At 52.9% G+C, this 23,811-nt stretch overlaps 1 protein-coding gene across 2 annotated transcripts in view; it reads left to right on the forward strand.

The window, feature by feature from the left end:
* The first annotated feature begins 3,931 nt into the window (after nt 1-3,931).
* Nucleotides 3,932-23,811, forward strand: part of COL6A2 (collagen type VI alpha 2 chain) — a 32,719-nt gene continuing 12,839 nt past the window's right edge. For both annotated transcript variants that reach the window (XM_086676197.1, XM_086676198.1), the window contains exons 1-12: nt 3,932-4,084; nt 19,192-19,331; nt 19,467-20,065; nt 20,326-20,346; nt 21,049-21,114; nt 21,886-21,939; nt 22,022-22,066; nt 22,304-22,330; nt 22,548-22,574; nt 22,658-22,702; nt 23,217-23,270; nt 23,653-23,715. In XM_086676197.1, coding sequence (XP_086532323.1) covers nt 19,205-19,331; nt 19,467-20,065; nt 20,326-20,346; nt 21,049-21,114; nt 21,886-21,939; nt 22,022-22,066; nt 22,304-22,330; nt 22,548-22,574; nt 22,658-22,702; nt 23,217-23,270; nt 23,653-23,715 — 1,128 coding nt within the window. In that variant the 5' untranslated portion in view covers nt 3,932-4,084; nt 19,192-19,204. The remainder of the gene's footprint in view (nt 4,085-19,191; nt 19,332-19,466; nt 20,066-20,325; nt 20,347-21,048; nt 21,115-21,885; nt 21,940-22,021; nt 22,067-22,303; nt 22,331-22,547; nt 22,575-22,657; nt 22,703-23,216; nt 23,271-23,652; nt 23,716-23,811) is intronic.

The raw sequence follows: 23,811 nt of genomic DNA on the forward strand, positions 1-23,811 counted from the left end.
CTTCAACCCCATGAGCGCGCAAAGGAAAACAAATGTCTTCCGAAATGCGTTTCTAAGGCCATAGAGCAGAGCTCTGCCGCCCAGAACCGTCCCACGAGACGTGCAGAGCATGAGAAAGCCTCGGGGGGCCTGTCCACTCAGAACCCCTCAGGCATCCCTGGGCCTGAGAACATGTGGGCAGACACAGAAACGGCATTCCTTGACCGTCCCTCAGGCCCAGTGTGCCCAGATGACAAATCCCTTCCCTGACGGCTCCCACGAGGCTTCCCCTGCTACAGTCGTTCTCCTGAGCACTGGCATCTACGCCGCTCATCTGCTGTCACCGCACAAACAGGGTCAGAGCGGCACGGTCTCACGACCTTGGATGGGCTTCCTCTCTGGAAACGCAGTCGCACAAACCACGTGGGGCGCTGTGAGCATCCAGTGCCGGCCTCCGCACAGACAGCCCCGAGATTCGGGACACCCAAGCACCCCCACGCCCCTCTGCCCCTCACACCGTCCCAGCTATTCCGCCTCTGGCCGCGGGAACACTCAGGCAGGAACAAGGCGACGGTGCGGGCGCTGGTGTGGTGACGCTCAAAGCTCCGGACAGAGTCTGGTGGGCCAGCCAGGCCCGTTGAGGGAGCTGACCCAGCCCACCGGTGGTTCTAGAATGTCAGCAAATCAAGGAAAACAAACCTGTGGCAGACAAGGGGAGGGTTCCTCAGGCCCAAGAGACACTAAGACCGACATTCACGCCCTCCGGGGCTGTTCAGCAAAGCCACCGGGAGGCCCTATTGGTTTTAATGGTGGCCTGGAGCACTGCTTGACCCCAGAGGGCGATTCTCAGGCTCTCAGCCCCCTCGTGAATCTCCAGAACCACAGAGCCCCAAGGAGGCTGCATTTCAGAGGCTCCAGGACCTACTGACTCATGGCTCCCTGCAGGGGCCGCTCAGCTCTGGGTCCTCCCCTGCAGATGTGGAGACACAAGGCGAGTCCTTGCCCAGGGGCCTGCCCTCTGCCAGCAGGCTGGGCCTTCTGGGGAAGCTTTCTTCAGCTCTGGCCTATTTCCTCTCAGCTGAGGGCAGTGGGGGGGGGTCCTTGAGCTGCACACGCAGGGTCTGGCATGTGACGTGCTCCTCAGGAGGCACGAAGCGATGGCATGATTACCACTCTCATTACCGCTTGGAGAGACAAACAGAAACTCAACAAGGTGAGGCCACTCGCTGGTGGTCCTTATGGCAGGACCCTTGCACAGAAGGAAGTGGGTAGGAAGTGAACCAGCAGGAGCCCCAAGAGCCCTCCACTGGGTGTCTTTTCCCGCCGGGACATCTCCAGCACCGCATGGTTCCAGCCGGGGCCTGCTGCAGAGACATGTCCTGCTCCTAGGCTCTCCTTAAAGCTGACTGCCTCCGTGTCACCTGAGATATGGGTCAGAGTAATATTCCCAAGGGTGGAATGTAGTCTTCAGAGCCCACAAGTCCCACCAGGCCTGTACTTTCTTCTCTGAAGCAGAGGATACAACAGGAGGCTATTTGTCTTTTAATTTCAGGGGGATATCCCAGCATGCCCTTGACCACCAGACCCCTAAAGCCTTCCCTGAAGTGCAGACCTCTGGATGTTCACAGGAGCTCATCTCCCACCCGCTGGGGCACATGTGTCCGAAGGCCTCCGGCACACGAGCCTCCTCTCCCTTGACCTGCCCGGTCAGCACAGTGTCCTGCCCCTGGGGGATGTCCGGGGCACCTAGCTTCCCAGACCACGTTAGGACAGAGGGGAGGATTAACGTGACCCTGAGGCCAAACCACAAATGCATATTATCTATCATCCCTCCCATGCGAATGCAAACTGTTCCTGTCTTTCCTAATTAGGATGGAAAATAATGCAATTGTAAATCCACAGCCCCATTAATCTGCTATCGCCAGAATTCTGCCGGAATTCCAAGGCCCACACAGCAGAGGAGGTTGGGCGGCCCCGTGGTTAAGCCTCAATGGCCTGCAGCCTCTCTCGTTGGTCTCCGGGCCGAGCTTCTTCCAGGTCTCAACCTCCAGGGACACGATATTGTTTGCGGTTTGCTCTCTGGGCCGTGGGGGGTGGGGGGTGGGGGGCGGAGTGGGGTGGGCAGTGTCCGAGTTTCCCCTGGGCTTCCCCCTGCCGTGTCCACAACCACACCGGCCAGAACCCAGTTATTCCAATGGCCAAGTATGGGAGTGACAATGACACCCTTGGGAACCAGGGAAACGACCCCTGGGTGGTCTGTTGACTAGGACCCGCTGTGACCAACACTTTAGCCAAGATTCCTTTTATTACCTGGCCCCATAAACCTCCCTCCAACAGGGAGGCCATGATGACGCTCTGGGTGTGAATCCAGTCACCCAAGTGAATGCTGTAGGGCTCTTTAGGGGAAGACAGGCACAGACACACTCTCACACACCTGCCTCCCTCGGTGCCCCTCACTCAGGGCACCTGACACACACAGAGAAACACGGTGCCGGACCAGAGGAGTGACTAGTGCCTCCCGGGGATGGTGGGCAGAGAGTGGGCACTGAGAGTGGCCCAGGCAGAGGGGTGATCTGGGAGCCAGGAGCAGGTGGGAGGCCACGTGCTGGGGCCAGGGCACATCTCAAAGGCCCTTTGGACATCAAAGTAGGGGCGTCCTGTGGCGCAGCTGCAGGGGTGGCCTGTCCCTCCTCACGGGAGACATTACTCCCCTCTGCCTGAACAATCTGGGTCTGCACGGGGCTCCCTGAAAACACAAAGATGCCTCCTTAGAACCCTGCCCTCATCTGGCCAGTCGGTGGGACCCCCGTGCACCAGAATCAGGCTGCAGATGGAAAGAAGTGGTTAGGAAGACCAGAGGGCATGCCCCCGGGGCACATATAGGTGACAAAGAAGCAGCGCACGTCTCTCCTCTTGAGGGGAGGGTGCTAAATCAGAGATTTGCCAAACGGAAGCTGGAGCCGCAGCCCCCTCCCTGCAAGGCAGTGATCCAGCCCGGCCCCAGATCCCCAGGACCTCTGCCCAGCCCTGCCTGCACCCCAGTGGGGGTCTGCCACTCCAGAGTGGGGAGCAGGGATTCCCACCACAGCTCTGCCAGGGACCCCCAGACTCTGCTCACGGGTGGACTTTGGACATCACAGCGGCCTCTGGGCCCAGCACCAAGCCCACCTGCGGAGTTCTCCAGGGAAAGTGCACCTGCAGGCTCCACCCGCCCCGCCCCTGCAGCTCCTGAGGCTCCCCCTGTCCTGGAACCCCTGCCCTTTCCCAGCCAGTCCCCTCCCATCTGACCGGGAGGCTCTCGGGCCCCGGGGAGGCGGGAGCCCACGGCGAAGAAACACATTCTGACTCGCAGGGTCGCAGGAACTGCGTGTTCCCAGACCAGGCTAGGTCAGGCTAAGCCTGAGCAGGGGGGACACGGAGAATGGGGACCCCTTGGCGCCGTCCAGGGGCGAGTCCCCGGTGCCTCCCACCACTCCAGGTGCAGGGCGCGGCTCCCCATCTCCCAGGTCAGCTCGGCCTGGAAATCCGGCAGCGGCAGCAGGCAGCCAGGCCGGGCGTGAAGTCCAAGCAGCTGCCTCAGTGAGGTCCAGGTGTGGACGGGTGTGGACTGGGCGGCGGGGAGGGCTGTGAGGACCGCTGGGGCGGGGGCTTCGGACCAGTTCAAGGAGAGGTGGCAGCGCCCGCGCCCCGGCCACGCCCTGTTTCCAGCAGTGCCCCCCCCCCCCCCCCGTGTCCCCTTCCAACCCTCCGTCCTCCCGGCCCCCCTCGGTCCCCCCGCCACACTGCACCCCTGTCCCTTCCTCCCCACCGTGCCCTCTTCACTTCCCGCCCCCCAGTCCACCCCTCCGACCCTACATGCCCCACCCCAGGGCCCTCACTTCCCACCCCTGGTCCCCCGCCATCCGCGGGGCCGCAGCGCCTCCCGCTGTCCGCGCTGTCGGGGCGTCGGGGCGCGGCCCTGGCGGGCGGCGGGAGGCGTATAAAGTGGGCGGCCCCCGCCGCGGACCCCTCCCTCTTGCCCGCTCGGAGCCCGTGTCGCGGCCGCCAGCACCCGGAGCTCCTCGAGACGTGTCCGGCGAGGGCGCCCCGCGCGCTCCGGGGTCAGGTAAGCGCCGCTCGGCCGGCCCGGCACCCGCCTGGAGCCGCGGCCGCGCGCGGGCGCCTTGGGACCCGCCGGCCGGCTGGCCTCCCCGGTGGCGAGCGAGCTCCTCGCGGGGGTCCAGGGGGCCGGGGGCGCGCAGGCCTGGCGACCCCCGTTCCAGCTGCTTGCCCTCCCTCCGAGCTCCCCACGCCCGCTGCTTAGGACGCGGTGGGGACCGGGGGAGGGACTCATCTGGCCGCCCCCTCTTTGGCACCTTCTGGGGCAGAGCTGAGGGGTTTGGGAGGGATTCCTCCATTTCCGGGCTCGGTGCGAAGACTCTGCGGCTTCCGGGCTTGGCTGCTGGGACAGCCGGGGAGACCTCGCGGTCACCTCCTCACCAAATAGCCCCCAGGGGCTCAGCGTGTGCAGGCGGACCCCTGGCTGCTTCCTGGGAGTTTGGTTTTATCTCTGGCCTAGAGATCACATTCGGAGGGCTGAGGAGCCCAAGTCACCCCCCACGGGAAGACCAGCCCCTCTGACTTGGAACCCGCACCGGGTCTCCAGCGGGGCTGGTCCCTCTCCTCTGGGCTCAAGAGGGAGAGCCTGTTCCTCCTCCTTCTGGAAGGAGCTGCCAGGTCCAGAATGAGCTCTCCAGGGCCCCCCAGGCACTCTTCAGGTGACAAAGGGTCCCTGATACTCTAGTGGAGAGGACAGGTCACCCCTCCACCCTCGCTCTAGAATCAGCAAAAGTCTAGCCTGCGCCCCATTCCTCTGAGGCTGGAGGTGGCCCACCCGCATTCTCCAGCCCCGCCGCCCACCAAAGTCTGCCGGGTGAGACTAAGCAGGGGGAGCAGAAGTAGGAGTCCTGGCTGGTGGCGCCTGTGACGGCCCCCTTGCTGGGCCAGACCCCACACCCTCCCAGGACTCCTCATCCAGTTTAATAGGGCCCTGGGGTCCCAGCACCCTTAGAGCAAGGCTTTAGGGTAGGGGTGGGGGGGTCAACTGAGAGGTCTCTGATACTAACAACACAAAAACCAGCAGGGCGTGGTGCCTCAGGTGTGCCCACAGGGCATATCACCACCACCACCACCACCACCCCCGCCCCCCCCCCCCCCCCGTACCCAGGGAGAAAATCACCAGCTCCAGCACCCATACCTTCTGTCTACCCAGCTGTCCCCAAGAAAAGGAACCTCATTTTTAGATTAATGCCCAAGAAGAAGGAAGCTGGAGATCCACAGATTCGCGGGTTTTTTTCTTCCAATAAAGGAGTTCTGGCCCGGGGATAATCTTACATTTGTTTAACAACAACAAGAAAGCCTTTTGGGGTTTATTCCCAGCCTCATCTCACCAGGCCAGGAGGCAGGACAGGCCTTTGGGGCTCTGAGGAGGGACACTGTCTGCCTTCCTGATGTTATTCAGAGGCAGGAGAGTGGGGTGGGGGGAGCGGAGGCAGGAGCCCCGGGCATATGTGACCTGGAGTCTCCCAGGCCAGGCTGGAGGGGGTGGGCACAAGAGTCCCAGGTGTGGCCCATTGGCAGACTCAGGAATCGATGCGCCACTGGGCCCTGCTGGCCACCGTGACGCTGCCACCATGTGCTAATGAAAGAAACCCGGGAGGCTGACAAAGTCCGCAGCAGGGCGGGGGCTGTCGTTGGGCACAGCGGTTAGGGAAGGCACCGTGCAGGGACAGAGTAGGTAGGGCTCCTGCCACTGGGCCACCAGGTTGGGCGCTGCCCGGGCCCCGGCCCCGGCCAGTGCATATGACACGCAGCGGACTCGGCGTCACTGGCCAGAAGGGTGGCTCTGTGTTTCCGCGAGCTGTGGGCAGTAGGGGGGCCTTCAGATGAGCACCCTGGGATGGGCCAGGTCAGAAGAGGGACGGCCAGTGCCGAGGAGAAGGAGCTGGGGCCTCGGCAGCGGCTGTGGGCCGGCCCACCCTCCTCCCCAGCCAGCATCTTCTCATCTGTAGGACCAGGCTGGGCTTAATAGTACCTGCCCTCTTCACTGCCAGGGCTGCCAAGGGTCTCCGGGTGCAGAGTATGGGAAGACCACGTTTGCACCTACAGAATGCTTTGTGATGCTGGAAGAACTTAGTTCTTATGATTAAGAAAACCACAAATAGTTTGATTCTTTCCACATTTCAGTGGATCAGTCCCTTCTCTGGCTTCTTTCACACATTTGTGCAAAGTGAAGGGGGGACCCTGGTGCGGGGTGCACCTGCAAAGAAGCAAGGATCATGGGATGCTGCTCATTGAGCAGCACCTGGGGGAGCCCAACCCCCACCCGAGGGGCGAGGCGTGGCATTGGGCCATGTCATAAAGCGACATTCTCCACAGACGGTACACACACCCTCCCGGGTGACCTAAAACATGTCAACGCTCCACGCCACACAGTGTGTGAGCCTCGTGGTGGCCCATTGCAGCCGCTGTAATAAGCAGGTGGAGGTGGGGATCCAGTGGTGAGGGGCCCCTGCCGCTGGGAGAGTGGCTCTGGGTAAAAAGCTCTGACAAGTGTCAAGGCTTTCAGGCTTCCCGTCAGATACGCACCAGGAAAGTGGGGAAGGACGCTGGCATTCTCCACAACGGGCAGGATTGCTGTTTGGTTTGTTTTGGTTTTCTCACATGCCGGTTTCATGGGTGAGGAGCCACGCACTGTTGGTCTGTCTATAGGGCCTCGATTCCTGTGCCTTCGACAGCTTTTGATTACTGACCATTTGCCTGGTTGTGGTTTCCCCGTGTTCCTAATGGGTGCTCAGTTTTACTAATTTGTAAGGACTTTTCCCCCCAGTTTTTAAAAACTATGGTAAAATACACATAACATAAAGCTTATTGTCGTAACCATTTTTAAGTGTAGAGCTCAGTGGTATTAGGTACATGATCATCTCCGTCTCTGAAATTCCTTTCCTCTCGAAAAACTGAAACCCTGTACCCATTAAACACTAACTCCCCTTTCCCGTCCCCAGTCCCTGGCAGCCACCATTCCACTTTCTGTCTGTGATTTTTTCAATATTCTAAGTCCCTCATATAATTGAAATCTTACAGTATTTGTTTTTTTGTCACTGGCGTATTTCACTGAACATACTGTATCCTCAAGGTTCATCCATGTTGTGGCAGGTGACAGAATTTCCTTTCTCTTTAAGGCTGAATAATACTGCACTGTGTGAATATACTGCACTATATTCTGTGCTTGCACTGTGGTTATCCATTCAAGTGATGCAAGTGGACACTTGGGTTGTTTTCATGTTTTAGCTATTGGGAGTAACCACTAACGTGAGCAATGAAGATGGGTGTACAAATATCTCTTTGAGACCCGGCTTTTGATTTGGGGGGTGGTATATAGCCAGAAATGGAATTGCTGGATCATATTGTAATTTTATCTTTTTTTTTTTTTTTTGAGGAACCACCGTACCATTGTCCACAGAGGCTCTACTGTTTTACATTCCAGCCAATAATTCCAATTTCTCCACATCCTCCAACATGTGTTATTTCCTGGGTTTTTTTAAATCTTAGCCGTCCTAACGAGTATGAGGTGATATCCTCAGAACTTTGGTATGTGCTTCTCTAATAATTCATGACGTTGAGCATCTTTTCATGTGCTCATTGGCCATTTGTATATCTTCTTTGGAGAAATTTCTATTCAAGTCCTTCATCCATTTTTGAGTCAAGTTGTTTGGTTTTTTTTGTTGTTGAGTTTTAGAAGTTCTCTATCTATTCGGGACTTTAATCCCTTACCACATGTACAATTTGCAAAGACTTTTTCCCATTCTGTAGGGTTGCCTTTTGACTCTGTGGATAGTATCTTTTCATACACAAAATGTTTTATTTTTCAGAAAATTCAGTTTGTCTATTTTTTCTTTTTTTTTTTTTTTTAATTTTTTTTTTTCAACGTTTATTTATTTTTGGGACAGAGAGAGACAGAGCATGAACGGGGGAGGGGCAGAGAGAGAGGGAGACACAGAATCGGAAACAGGCTCCAGGCTCTGAGCCATCAGCCCAGAGCCCGACGCGGGGCTCGAACTCACGGACCGCGAGATCGTGACCTGGCTGAAGTCGGACGCTTAACCGACTGCGCCACCCAGGCGCCCCCTATTTTTTCTTAAGTGGCTTATGCTTTTGGTGTCACAGCCAAGAAATCATTGCCAACTGCAATGTTGTGAGGTTTTGCCCCACGTTTCTTCTTAGTTTTATAGATTTAGGTCTTATATCTAGATCGTGGATCCACTTTGAGTTAATTTTTGTGTCTGGTGTTAGGTAAGGGCCCAACTTCATTCTTTTGCTTGTGGATACTCATTTTTCACTGCACCAGCACCATTTGCTGAAAAGAACTCTCTTTAACCCCACCACCTTTGTTGAAAAGTACTTGAATATGTATGCAAGGATTACTTCTGGACTCTATTCCACAGGTCTATATGTCTGTCTTTATGCCAGCACCACACTGTTTTCATTACTATAGCTTTGTAGTAAGTTTTGAAATGAGGAAGTGTGAGTCCTCCAGCTTTGGTCTTCTCTTTTAAGATTGTTTATGTTATTCAGGGTCCCTTGAGGTTTCTTATGGATTTAGAATTTTTTTTCTATTTCTGCAAAAATCATCATTTGGATTTTGATAGAGATTGAATTAAATTTATAAATCACTTTGAGTGGTATTGACATCAATACCACTCAACTTAATATTGTCTTCCGATCCATGAACATGTACATCCAAGTCAATTTTCATATATGGCTTTTGTTATATTGAGATGGGTTCTTTCTATTCCTAGTTTTGGGGTGTTTCTATCATGAAAGGATATTAAATTTTATCAAAAGATTTTTCTGCATTGAGAGATCATGTGGGTTATATTACACTGGTCAATTTTCAGATGTTGAACTATACTTGCATTGCAGGAATGAATCCCACTTGCTCATGGTATTTAATCCTTTTACTATCCTATTGAATTCTGTTTGGTAATTCTTTGTGGAGGATTTTTGTGTCATTGTTCAATAGGATTACTGGTCTGTATTTTCTTTTCTTGTAGTATCTTTGTCTGACTTTGGCATCAGCATCATGCTGATGTCATAGAATGAGTAAGAGAATATTCCCTCCTCTTCAACTTTTTTTGAAAAGTTTAAGAAGTGCTGGTGTTAGTTCTTCTTTAACGTTTGGTAGAACTCACCAGCGAAGCCATCAGGTTCAGGGCTTTTCTTTGTCAGGAGATTTTCAGTTCCTTATTCAATGTCGGTACTAGTTATAGATCTGTTCGGAATTTCTGTTTCTTCATGGTTTGCAGGTTTTGTGTTTCTAGGAATTTGTCCATTTCCCCAAGGCTATCCAATTTGTTGGTGTACAGAGAAGCTACTTTCTGTGATATTTTCTTCTTAAACCATTGAGGCTGCCATTGTTGTTTCCTTTCCTCCCATCATTGCAAGTCCCCATCCCTTCCTTCTCTGGCTGAATTTACTTACAGGGGATTTAAAGTATTGCCACTTTTTTTTCCCTATTCACTTTTCTCTTTCTTTTTGGGGGAGCCAGACATTGAAGAGTAGGGCATTAGAATGCAGCTGCATATAGAGAGGAATTAGGTGGGCAGTGAACCTGTTCAGGGAAGGTGTGTGGTCAGGAAACACCTGAGAATACCTCTTACTTACACTTCAGGCTGATCCTTGGCACGAAGACGGCCTATAACAATCAAAACCAAACAAACAGCAAGCCCTGGGGAAGGAGAATCTGATTTCCAGACATATCACATCATTAGATTCAAATGTCCAGTTTTCAACAACAACAAAAAAAAATCACAAATCATACAAAGAAACAGGAAAGTATGGCCTGTTTAAAGGGAAAAAAAAAACATAGACCAACAGAAACTAACCCTGAAAAAGACCTGATGGTGGATCTACTAGGCAGACCTAAACACAACCATCTTAAAAACGCTCAAAAAAACTAGAGGAAAGCATTAAAGAAATCAAGAAAACAATGTCTGAAAAAAAAGGAAATACCAATAAAGAGATATCTATATAGAATTCAAAAAGAAATAAAGGAGCTGAAAAGTACAATAACTAAAATGAAAACTTCCTTAGAAGAATTTAAAGGCAGACTTGAGCAGACAGAAGAAAGAGCCAGGGAAGTTGGAGATAGGACAGTGCAAACTATTGAGTCTGAGGAACATAAATAAAAAAGATCAAAGAAAAGTGAATGAGCCTAAAGGACCAGCATGCACAGTGTGGGAGTCCCAGAAGGAGAGGAGAGAGAGAAGCAGGCAGGAAAAGTATTTGAAGAAATAATGGCTCAAAACTTCCAACTTTGATAAAGACATGAACATAAAATCCAAGAAGCTCCATGAACTCCAGGTAGGATAAATTCAAAGAGACTCACACTGAGACTCATTGTCATCAAACTATCAAAAAACCAAGACAAAGAAATTTTTGAAATAAGCAGGAGACGTGACTCATGATATCCGCGTGTCCTCAATAAGATTACCCACAGATTTCTCATCAGAAACTTGGGAGACCAGAGGCAGTGGGCTGATGTTATTCAAAATGCTAAAAGAAAAAAAAAAACTGTCACCCAAAAATTCTATATCTAGCAAAACTGTCCTCCAAAAGTGAGGGGAAAATTAAAACATTCTCAGATAAACAGAAGCTGAGGGAATTTGTTACTACTGGACCTGACCTTCAAGAAACACCCAAGGGAGTCCTCCAGGGTGAAATGGAAGGACTCTAGACAGTAACTTGAAGCCAGATGGAGAAATAAAGATCTCAGTGAAGATAAACACATGAGCAATTATAAAAGTTAATGTTATAGTAACAACGGTAATTCCACATTTTGCTTTCTACATAACTTAAGAAACTAATGCATTAAAAATAATATTTTGTTATGTTTTGAATACACAATGTATAAAAACGTAGTTTTTTGACATCAGTAACTGAAAGCGATAGGGGTAGAGCTTGTAAAGGAGCAGAGGTTTTGTATAATACTGAAGTAAAGCTGATATAAATTCAAATTAGCATGTTGTAACTTTAGGATGTTAAATGTAATCCCCCTGGTAACCATAGATACCTAAAGAATACACACAAAGAGAAATGAGGAAAGAATGTAAATGTTTCACTACAAGATCAACTAAACACAGAAAAAGTTGTAATGCAGAAAATGAGAAACAAAAAGCTATAAGGTATATAGAAAACAAATAGCAAAAGGATGGAAGTGGGTCTCTCCTTATCAGTAGTTACATTAATTGTAAAGATTACACTCTCCAATCAAAAGACAGAGACTGGCAGAATGGATTATAAACAAACACGATCCAACTGCAGCCAACCCTTGAACCTGAGTTTGAACTGTGCAGGCCTACTTACGTGCAGATTTTCTGCACTACGGTACTATAAAGGTATTTTCTCTTCCATATGATTTTCTTAACATTTTTTTCTCTAGCTTACTGTAGCATTAGAATCTGTAATACGTATAACATACACGGTAAGTGTTAATCGACTCTCTATTATCAATAAGGCTTCCAGCCAACAGTAGGCTATTAGCAGTTAAGTCTGGGGGAGTCGAAAGTTTTACACAGTGTGGGGAGCGGGGGGTTGGCGTCCCTGACCCTCGCACTTTTCAAGGGTCAGCTGTGTAAAAGAGACTCACATTACATCCAGGGACACAAGTAGGTTAAAAGTCAAAGGATGGAGGAGGCTCCTGGGTGGCTCAGTTGGTTAAGCGTCCGACTTTGGTTCAGGACATGATCTCACAGTTCGTGAGTTTGAGCCCCACATTGGGCTCTGTGCTGTCAGCGCAGACCCAGCTTCAGATCCTCTGTCTCCCTCTCTGTCTGCCCCTCCCCCTCTCACCCTCACTGTCTCAAAAATAAATAACCATTAAAAAAAAAGTGAAAGGATGGAAAAGTTATTCCATGCAATTCAGAACCAAAAGAGAGCAGGGTGGCTGTAATGTCTGGTAAAATGGACTTTAAGTCAAAAACAGTTACAAGAGACAAAAGACATTATATGTTAATAAAAATTTCAATAGAGCAAGAAACTGTAATAGTTATAAACATTGCACACCTAATAGCAGGCCATCAAAATTTTTAAACCTTAAAAATATGAAATCTTGGGGCACCTGGGTGACTCAGTCGGTTAAGCATCCGACTCTTGGTTTGGGCTCAGGTCATGATCTCATGATTTGTGGGATCGAGCCCCTCATTGGGCTCCATGCTGTCAGCATGGAGCCTGCTTGGGATTCTCTCTCTCTCTCTCTGCCCCTCCCCCACTGACATGTATTCCCTCACTCTTAAATAAATAAATACATACATAAGTAAGTAAACTTCAGAAAAATATGGAATCTTGGAAAGACTGTTGTCTGGCTCTTGGTCTGTCCCAGGGCTGCTCACATTTGTGCTATGAGGAAGGTCCCCTGTGGGAGTCCAGTTATCAAGAGAGTGGACCCCGAGCCGTGCCGCCTGGCTTTGGACCTCAGCTCTTGGCTGAGCATCCTGGACAAGTTGCCTCCACTTGGTCTCCGTCTCCTCCCTGGGAGGCGGGGACCGTCAGGGTACCAGTGCCCGAGGGCGGTCGTGTTGCGTGAGGAGAGGTAGCGTGGTGTCTGGTGCACGGCGATCGTAGGAGATATTATTCCCTCGTCGTCTCATTCTTTCCATGTTTTCCCCAAACGCTTCTTAGTCTGTTTCGCACTCACCTCTGGAATTTATCTGGGTCCAGGCCAGACTACGCCCGTTTCTCATCACGTCGGGGAGCCCTGGCCCAGGACCCCGTCGCTGCGCAGAAGGGCCAGTCTCAGCCCAGTTCCGGGCGGCGTGGCCCGTTGCTTGCCGGGTGGCCTGTTGGCGCAGTCCACCACCAAACCATAAGTGCCGGATCGCTGCGGTCTTATTGTGGCGCGAGCCCTTGATAGCACAACTCTCCTCGTTACCCTGTGTCTTTTGTTGCTCTCAGCCACCCTTTATTCTTTCTGCCTCGGGTTCTTTTTGTCAACATGTCGGCAGGCACGAAGCAAAAATGTTTCCTGGAGATTCTAGTCAAAATTACATTCAGGTGTAGATCCGGTTGGAAATAACTGATATTCTTAAACCATTAGAGACTCTTAAATACAGAGCACAAACTGAGGGTTGATGGGGGTGAGGGGAGAGGGGGAAATGGGTGATGGGCACTGAGGAAGGCGCTGTTTGGGATGAGCGCCGGGTTGTGTGTAAGTGATGAAGCACCAGGATCTACCCCCAAACCCAAGAGCGCACCGTACACACTGTATGTTAGCCCACTTAACAATACATTTTATTTTTAAAATAATTTAAAAAATAAAAAAAGAACTGATATTCTTAAATACTGTGTTTCTCATCCAGGAACAAGGTTTGTCTCTCCTGTGTGTTCCTTAGAAATTTTTTTTGAGTTTGTTTAATGAGTCCTGCACATTCTTAGATTCTGAAGTTCACTCCTTAGATTTACATTGCTTTTCTTGCTAATGTAAATAGTGCTTTTTCCATTGGATTTCCTCACTAGTTGTTGCCGACAGAAGAAAATTGACAGCCTTTCGTATATATTTTTCTTATAACTGCCTCACTGAACCTCCCCTGCCTTCCCATAAACTTTTTACAATTGATTTTATTGGGTTTTCTGGGTGGACAGTCCCGTCTTTAGTGAGGGCACTTTCCGTCTCTTCCCTTTCCAAGATTTATACTTTATTTCTTCTTATGGTCCTGTTGCATTGGCTTCCAACACAACACTGAAAACCAGAGAGGTTTTTGTCTTGTCTTTTTGTCTGCGGACGTTGTTTGAGCGCAGGAGGTTTTTGTTGTGGTCGCTGTTGTTGTTTTAACGTTTATTTATTTTTGAGAGACAGAGAGAACTAGTGGGGGAGGGGCAGAGAGACAGGGAGACGCAGAATCCGAAGCAGGCTCCAGGCTCCAAGCTGTCAGCACAGAGCCCGACGTGGGGCTCGAACTCACGAACCACGAGATCCTGACCTGAACTGAAGTTGGACACTCAACCGACTGAGCGCCCCCAGGCACCCCTGAGTGCAGGAATTTTTAATCTGGGGTCAGGTCCATGGATGGACTCCCTGAGTTCATGAAAGGTGTGATTTCTGTACATGGGCATCTGTGCATTTGTGTCACATGGAATGGTCCAGATTCTTGATGGAATCTGTGCCCTACAAAGATAAGGACGTCTATTTTAGTTTCTGTATAAAATACGATATTGTTTGTTGATTTTAAATTTAGATGCTTTGTAATGTTAATTCAACTCCTAAATTTCTTATGAAGTTTGCCTTTTTTTTTTTTTTCAGTCAGAAATGGATGTTTCTGGGCTCCTTAAACCAGTTACATGATTTTCTTTTTATATTAATGTGCTTCATGTTAATATGCTTTGTAGTGTCGCATCATCGTATTTCTAAACTAACTTCGTCTAGCTTTGGTACAGTCGTCCTTAACATGCTACTGGACTTTATTGTCTAGTCTCTATTAGGATTTTTGCAACTGTGTTTAAAAGTGAGATTTGTCTATAGAGTTCCTTTAGGGACTTCCTTGATCAATTTTTGGCCTCTGGCTTTTCCAAGTTTAAAAATGAATTGAAAAGCTTATCTTTTTATGTTTTGGAACAGGCAGAGAAGCATTTGTCCTTGAAGACCCAAATCCATGTGGGCCAGAACCCTAGGGGCGTGTCCCCTTCTGGGGCCGAGTCCCATCAGTTCCGCACCTCTCCTCAGACTCTTCCAGAGCATGGTCTTTCATACTGTTAGCTTAGAGCTGCACATGGTATGCTCCTTCAAAACCTTCTTCATCCATCACTACATTATTTTACTCATTCCTAAACTCTTGTATTACTATATTCGTGCCTCATCATTTTTATTTTTGATTAAATTTTTTTACTTTATTGACTTTTCCAAAGAACCAGCTCTTAGGTGTATTTATAGTTCTACTGTTGTTTTGTAATCAATTGGTTTATTTCTTATTATTTTCTTTCTCTTATTTTCTTGAGATTCATTTTGTTAATTTACTTTTGCCCTTAGCTTCTTTAACTGTCTAATTTGTTACACTAATCTTCCATCTTACAACATAAAGCATCTAAGGCTACATATTGTCCTGCAGTTACAGCTTTGACCTTTTAATATTTGTTTTGATACATAACACTGTTGTCACTAATTCCTATGTCGTTTTAGCAAGAGAGAGTTTTTTAAATTTCCAGATGCTTTAATATTTTTGTGTGTGTGTCTTACTAGTGACTGGTTTTGCATTGTGGTTCAGAGAATTTGATCCTTACAATTTCTAATTGTTTTTTAAATTAATTAAAGCTGATTTGTGGTCGCTCTAGAAATGAATTTTCTAAAATTTTTAAAAGAACATACATTCCCTACTTGTAGGTTTCAAAGATAGATCTAGGTACGTGTGTGTCTGTTCTATGCACATTATCCAAATCCTAATGTTTAGAAAATACATATTCCATACTTGTTACTACCAGAGTTTTACAAAACATGACATTCAGATCCTCTTTTTTGTTATTGTTTATGTGATCTATCAAGAACTTTGAAAGCTGAGTTAAAGTCTTCTATTAATAATTGGCTTGTCAGCTTTTTCTTTGATTTTTCACCACTTTTGGTGTATATAATTTTGTGCTACGAAACCCGATAGACTCATTATCAGATAGCAGCCTTTATCTTTTTCTTGGCGCCATCCCTCACCCTTGTCCCAATTTAGATTGGCCCTACGATGTGGCCCCACCATCTTCCTCTCTGTGCTCACCTACCCTAAGTTTCTCTGCACCATCTGTGACAGTCTATCTAGTGTCACTCCCGTGTAAACCTCATCAGACAGGTTTCATTGTTTGATCCAATTTAGGAATATTTTTCTTTTCTTTCTCTCTTTTTTTATTGAAGTATAATTGACACGTAATACTAGATTACTTTCAGGTGTACGGCCTAGTGATTCGACAATTCTATACATTCAGCTGTATCCCCCCCCCCCCCGTTAGCGTGGTCACCACCTGTCACCACGCGACGTTATCATGGAAGTGCATGCTGCGCTGTCCGTCCCCATGACTCATTTATTTTATAACTGGAAGTTTGTACCTCTTCATCCCCGTCACCTATTTCACCCATCCCCCATCCACCTGCCTTCTGGTACCCATCAGTTTGCTCTCTATATTAAGAGCCTGTTTTTAGGTTTATCTCTTTTTTACTCCCTTTGTTTGTTTTGTTTCTTAAATTCCACATATGAGTGAAGTCATATGATATTTGTCTTTCTCTGCCTGACTTATTTCACTTAGCGTAACACTCTCTAGCTCCTTCCGTGTTGTTGCAAATGGCAAGATCTCATTCTTTTTGATGGCTCAGTAATATTCCATTGTGTACAGAAACCACATCTGTTTTATCCACCCATCAGCCAGTGGGCATCTGTGCTCTTTCTATAGTTTGGTCGTTGTTGATCCTGCTCTTGTAAACATAGGGTGTGTGGGAATATTTGTCTTTAACGGAAGAATTTAAAGCATCCACATATATTGTCCCAACTGGCCCATGTGATGTTTCTGGCATTTAATTGTGCTTTCTGGCCCTTTTTTCCTTCATTTTTTATATTTTACTGTATTTCTCAGGTTTCTTTGCTCTCTCACTTACTCTTACTCATTTCTCTGTTGTCTGCAGAATTTTTTTAGAAATGGTATGTAGGTGAGCCCCTGCACATCTGAAACTTTTATCTTTTACATAAAGCTAGGTTGACTAGACAGACATCTTTGGTTCATTTTAGTTTCTTCACAAAATTCTGCAGTTACGGTCTCATTGTTTTTCTGTCTATAATATTGTGGAGGAAAAGTTTGATGCCTTAATTAGTTATCTATCTATTGCTGTGTAATAAATTACCTCCAAACTTAGGGCTTTAAAACAGTGAGCGTTTGCTATGTCATAGTTTATTTGGGTCAGGAATGCAGGAATGGCTTGGCCAGGTGATTCTAGCCCAGGGTCCCTGATGAGCTGCAGTCACAGTCAGGGAATTGGCCAGGGCTCCGCTCACATGAAGCCTTGACTGGGCTGAGGATGTGTTTCTGCAGTGGCTCGCTCACCTGGCTGTTGGCTGGAGGCCTCGGTTCTCCCTCGTGGGCTTCTGCAGAGGCCGCGTGAGCATCTTCATGTTATGGCGGTTGGCGTCCTTCCAGTGGGTGACCCGGGAGAGGGCCAGGCACCAGCCGTGATGCCTTCTGTGAGTTCATCTTGGAAGTCACACACTGTCCACAGCTCACACAGGCCAGTGACAGCTGAGTGCGTGAGGATTTCAGAAGGGCATGAGATCCAGGAGGCAGGAGTCATCGGCCCCCCCTGGAGGCTGCCCACCACACACCAAAATAACTCTTCCCTTTAGGTCCTTTACGTATTTTGTTGCTGTTATTGTGTTTTCTCCTGTGTAGATGACTTTTTTAATCCTTCATTTCATTTGAGAGTAAGATTTTTCACCAGAACACCTTATTATGGGCGCCTCTTTTAATTGATTGTGTGTGCAGTAGCACGTGTGTGGGTGTGTGTGATATGTGTGGTTTGTGCAGTGTGTGTGCACCCATGGAGAGCGGGGCCGAGCGGGGCACAGAACCCCCGGTCCTTCAGCAACCCCTCCCCTCCCATAGCAGACAGGACAGGATGGGACTCAAGGCTCCCCGGCTGGGGGCAGCAGGGCGAGGGCCGTAGAGGACAGAGCTGCACCCACATCCCAGTGCTCAGCCCTGCCCAGTCCCCACCCTGCCCTGCCAAGGTCCCACAGCGACCACAGCAGCCGTCACCAGTGGTTGATGGCTCTGGACCTCTTTGCTCTGACTGATGCAGCCTGACTTCCTCCGGCTTCCAGGTTCTTCGGGAAGCCCCTCGCTTGCCCCTCACGCCACCTTTCCGACCCGCGCCTCAGCCAAGGGCTGCCCCCAGCCCTCCCTGAATGAGCCTTCCCTCAGCCAGGAGCTCGCCTTCCTCCAGCCAGTCCCCTCCGTCTGGGCACATCCAGCACCCCATGCAGGAAGCTCCCCTGGATTCCCTGGCACACCCACTGGGCTTGCTTTAGTCTGGGCAATCGTCACCGCCCTGCTGGGTCACAGCCTCTGCCTGCAGGGTCATGGCCTCTTGACCTGACCATGACCTTTGCTGGGGAGGCAGGGCCCTGTCCTGTTCACCCCTAACTTTACCAGGACCAGCCCCTCTTACCGTCAACCCAAGCGACCTTGAACCTTAAACTTGCCCCCCGCCCAAATCCACCTCCTCTCAAAAGAGGTGATGCGCTGAGGGGCATCACCAGGGAAACCACACCAACTGCCCCCAGGGCCCAGCCCACCAGTGCTCCCCACTGGCAGGCCAGGAGTCCCTGCTGGGGCAGCATTCTCTGCTGTGGGGGCTCTGAAAGGCAGCGAGGCGTTTATGTGACCCAGGTTGCGCGAATCCCGCCAGAACCAGCCCCTTCCTCTCCCTCCTGGTCCCCAGAGGCCACCCAGCCACCCACCCATGCCCTAGGCCGTCTCCCCATCTGTCTGGTGGCAAGGGGCAGCGAGCAGCAGGGAAGCCTCGGTCCCCACGAAGACATGACAGGACACGGTGAGCCGCACTGGGGAAGGACCCCCCGCCATCCAGCGCCGCTGTTCCCCCAACAGAGCGGGACCCTGGCACTCACCGCCTGCCAGCCCCCCGGGCCTGTCTGCCTCTCATCCCCCCCACCCCATCCCAAGGCCGCTCCCCCTGGTCTGTCAGCATGGGGTCAGCTGGATGGCTGGCATCGACCGCCAAGGCCACCCTGCCCCAGCCTGGGCCTCTCCTCCCCTCCCCTGCTACCCCTCCTCCCAGTCACCCCAACTGACCCCTCTGCCCTACCCGCCCCCAGGCCCCCTGCACCGTGCTCATCGTCACCAACGCCTGCCACTGGCACGTCAGTTTCCGAGAACGCGCCATCTGCCTAGTGCACCCAGCCCCGCAGGGCAGAGACAGGAACGTCTGAATCCACCCAGAATCAAGCCCAAAGCTCGCAGTCTCTTAGCCCACTAAATGTGTGCGGCCTGCCCCCGCCTAGGGCGAGGGAAGAGGGCGTCTCCCTGAGCCCACGCACCGCCCGCTCCCACCGCCTGGGGAGGAGGGCCCCAGGGGCCCGCAGGGGTGCCGCGGCACGAGCCGCGAGCGCCGTCTGCAGTGGCCGCTCCTCCCTGTTGCAGGACACCAGAGTGCATGGGTGCTACCAAGATGCTCCGGGGCCCCTGCTCCGCCCTCCTGTTCTGGGGGCTCCTGGGGACCCCCCGTGCCCAGCAGCAGGAGCTCATCAGCCCCAGCACCTCTGACAGAAACCACTGCCCAGGTACTGGCCGCGGGGGCCGGGGGCCGGGGCCCGGGGTGGGCAGCAGGGGGCCGCTGTGGGGGCAGAGCCCGGAACCCGCGGGCGCGGGGCCTCCCTCCACCGGGGCGGCCGGTGACGCGTGCCCCGCCCCCCCAGAGAAGGCCGACTGCCCCATCAACGTGTACTTCGTGCTGGACACGTCGGAGAGCATCACCATGCAGTCCCCCACCGACAGCCTGCTCGACCACATGCGGCAGTTCGTGAAGCAGTTCACCAGCCAGCTGCAGGACGAGGCCTACCTGGACCAGGTGGTCCTGAGCTGGCGCTACGGCGGCCTGCACTTCTCCGACCTGGTGGAGGTGTTCAGCCCGCCCGACAGCGACCGGGCCTCCTTCACCAGGAGCCTGCAGGGCATCCAGTCCTTCCGCAGGGGCACCTTCACCGACTGCGCGCTGGCCAACATGACCCAGGAGATCCGGCAGCACAAGAGCAAGGGCGCGGTCAACTTCGCGGTGGTCATCACCGACGGCCACGTCACCGGCAGCCCGTGCGGGGGCATCAAGCCGCAGGCCGAGAGGGCCCGCGAGGAGGGCATCCGGCTCTTCGCCGTGGCCCCCAGGCAGAACCTGCTGAATGAGCAGGGCCTTCGGGACATCGCCAGCATGCCCTTGGAGCTCTACCGCAACAACTACGCCACGATGCAGGCCGACTCGGAGATCGACCAGGACACCATCAACCGCATCATCAAGGTCATGGTGAGCTGCTCCCTGACCCTAACCCGCGGGGCACCAGGAGGGGACGGTGGGGGCCAGAGCCCTGGGACCCACTTACCCGGGACGGCAGCGGGCCATACACTGCTCTGGGCCTCAGTTTACCCATCTGTGAGGGAGGCATCCGGAGAGGGTAAGCCCCGGGCAGGGTCTCCCCCTGCCCCAGTGTGCAGTGTTCCCACCCAGATGCAATGCTGCCCCACCTGCAGCTTCAGCTAAGCAGGGTTTCTCTGTCTTTCCTGCAGAAACATGAAGCCTATGGAGAGGTGAGAGACGTTTACCGTTCCTGCCAGCCCTGGCCCGGTGCTGCTCGCTGGGCCTCTGAGGCGCTGACCCAGGAGGGACTACCCCCGTGCCAGCCCCCTGGTGCTCCCCGGCGTCTAGGACAGACAAGCGGAGGCCAGGCAGCAAGGCCCCTCTGCTCCACGTTTGGGCCTGAGACTCTTAAGTCTGCATGAAGGGCTCCTGTCCAAAACCAGGCTGTTTAAACCCGGGGGTGGGCATTAGGGTCACCACCAAGCACACACCACGAGGACCAAGGCTCAGGGTCGCCCTCCACGCTGGTGGGCTCTGTCCACCTGAGCCAGGCCAGCAGGACGGGCAGGGGGCTCGTGTGCCGTGTGGCTCAGGACCTTCAGCTCTGACACTCCCCTGTCCCTGTGCGTCCTCAGCGCCAGCTCACAGCCCGGAACGGTCGCTTCCCACTCTGCGAGGTTCCCGCAAACACGCCCCTTCCCAGAACAGCTGCTCACAAACACGGTGGTTTGACACGCAGGCATAAGTGGCTACGATCAGACATTGTTTAACCCAGCCTCGGTTTTCCCAAACGTGACCAGAGTGTGTGTGGGCTTGGGCTTCCCAGGCACCTCCTGAGTCCGCTCCTGCCTCCAGCCCGTGCTCGCCACACCCCACCCCCCAGTGGGCCTCCCACCCGGGCCTTACTGGACGCCGCTTGCTTCTTGTTTCAGTGCTACAAGGTGAGCTGCCTGGAGATCCCTGGGCCTCCCGGCCCCAAGGGCTACCGCGGACAGAAGGTAAGACGCCTGCACAGCCCCCCGGGCCTGGCCTCTTCGGCTCCAAATTTAGGACCAACCACACCTCGAATGGCCTCAATGCTTCGGACCTTAGAAGTACCAAAATTCAGTTTTTATCTACGTCCTTTTAAATGGCGTTTTGAGAAAAGTAGGAACAGTTCTGTTAGTACTGAGGTTGGTAAAGCAGCCTGCTCGAGCACGTCAGCGAAACTGGAAGCAGGTTTCTGTAGTGATGCGGTTGCTAATTCATGCAAAGCACCCGCTTCTGCCGTCTGTCAAATAGGCAGGTTTCCATTTTTCTTACAACACTGACTACCAGGGTATCAGAAATACCACTAGTTCACGTCAAAGGTTATAGATAAAGGCCGAGGAGGGAGGGAGGCCTCGGGGGGCTGAGCGCCCCCCACCCAGAGACAGTTAATGGGGAAGTTGTTACCACGTAGCCTCAGGTTTTCGCCTTTTCTAAGGGAGCTGCTTAAACCAGTAGAGATGTAGACACACGTCCACCAGGCCTCCGGGTAAACACTCCCACTGCCCTCTCTCCTGGGTGGTGGTGCCCAGGCATGGATGTGGCCACAGCTCTGGCCGCCGTGGTCCTCCCGGGTGCGGGTCGCTGGAAGTTGCCTCAGGGACCACAGCTGGCCTCTGTGGGGCCACAGAGGAGCCCCAAAACAGGACACAGCAGTACAGAAGCCTCTGCCCTCTTGCTTCCTGCAGTCTCTTGTCCTCTTTCTGCCTTAGTTTACCCCTTTTTCCATCATCTGCTTTTAGGGTGCCAAGGGCAACATGGGTGAGCCAGGAGAGCCTGGGCAGAAAGGACGACAGGTGAGTGTCCTCCCCACCCCTGCCCCGTCGGCCGTGCTTCTCCAGGACTGGGGTTATAGCTGTGGCCTCTGTTCTTCCACAGGGAGATCCAGGCATCGAAGGCCCCATTGGATTCCCGGGACCCAAGGCAAGTTGCTGCCCGCTCTGCCCCCATGGCCGGTGGGACGTGGGGACAAGCCTGGGTCAGGTGGGGCTGGCCACCCTCTCCACCCCCAACGCAAGAAGTAAAGCATCTCGATATTTTGGAAGTCGTCCCCGAATCGAGCACCCCACCTGAGGCTGACACCCAGCCGCTGTTCCCCTGAGCCCGTGGGTGCAGCTCACACCCCACAGTAACGCTGCTCTTTTTCCCTTCCAACCTCAGGGTGTTCCTGGTTTCAAAGGAGAGAAGGTGAGACTCTGACACAGCCACGACCCCAGCCCCCAGCAGCATCCGTCAGCGAGCCTGTGGCCCCCATCAGGGCACGGGACCTGTCGTCATGCCACGAGCGGCCCTCTCGGGGGCCCTTCTGGCCTCTTTGGTCCAAGGCAGACCTGGGCCCCTGAGGCAGCGGTGTCTGCGATGCTGAAGGCGCCTAACTGACCCACCTCACTTTCCTCCTGCACAGGGTGAATTTGGAGCTGACGGGCGGAAGGTAAGCTGGCTGTGCAGGCCGGGCGGGCCGGGTGCCCCACCCTCCTGCTGCTCCCGGGTTGACGATCACACCTCTCCCTCCAGGGGGCCCCTGGCCTGGCTGGCAAGAACGGGACGGATGGACAGAAGGTAGAGTGCGTCTTGGGCACCCTCCCTGGGCTGGGCGGGAGTGCAGGTGCATATCGGTGTTTCCGACGTATGGGGGGTAAGCGAGCCTCCAGGAGACCCTCAGGTTCTTACCTAGGGCCAGACTTCTGGGCCCCACCGGCCACTGCCCACAGCCCGTAGCTTGATGGGTCCCAGTGGCACCTATCCAGTGGACACGGGACAAATAACACCGACAGAGCCAGTGGACATTTGTTCCCGAGGGCCCACCCTGTGCTCCAGATCTGGCCCACCTGGCAGGCTGCGCACATGCACACGTGTGGGCACGGGGAGAGGCACTCGGACCCTCTGTTCTGGCTACGGCCCGGGGACTCACCATCACCCCACAGAAATGCCCCCATGCAGTCGAGCCGCTGAAACACAGCTGTGTGCCCGTGGGTGTGGAAGCCACACAGACCGCACCTGTGCATACACCCATGATTGGTACACCTCCCTGACGCACCCTGCCCCTCTCCTCCCCTCCCCTCCTCTCCTCCAGGGCAAACTGGGGCGCATTGGGCCTCCTGGCTGCAAGGGAGACCCCGGGAGTCGGGTAAGCCCAGCTTGTGTTCCTCCTCCGGTTAAGCCCCTGGCTCTGGGTGCCCGGCAGGGTGGGCAGGGTGGTGGCCAGCCCCTCGAGCTGCAGCAAGGAAGCTCAGACCCTTCCTTCAGCCCCTCTCCTGCCTGTACCTGACTCCCACCCAGGGTTCAGCTGGGGCCGTGGTCACACAGGAGGGAATAACCTCAGGGAATTCTGGGGGAGGTCAAGGGCGGCTACTTCTCAGAGTCCTGATGGAGGGTTCTGGCAGCAGAGACCCAGGCGGAGCACTCAATCCAGACAGTGGGTGTTTGCCGCCCTCCCCCAGCCAGCCCCGAGCTGACCCCGGCACCGCTCGGGGCAGGAGCCAGGACAGCCCTGACATCCTGTCTTGCAGGGCCCCGATGGATACGCAGGTGATGCCGGCAGCCCTGGGGAGCAAGGGGACCAGGGCACCAAGGTAGGCTGCCTGGCCAAGGTGGCAGGCCCTCCAAGACAGACCCAGTGGCCCTCTCCCCACCTGCAGCACCAGGCCCCGGGGAGAGGCAGCCTGGCC

The sequence above is a fragment of the Puma concolor genome, chromosome C2 (assembly GCF_028749965.1).
Source record: "Puma concolor isolate L17-30 chromosome C2, mPumCon1.1.hap2, whole genome shotgun sequence".
NCBI lineage: Eukaryota > Metazoa > Chordata > Mammalia > Carnivora > Felidae > Puma > Puma concolor.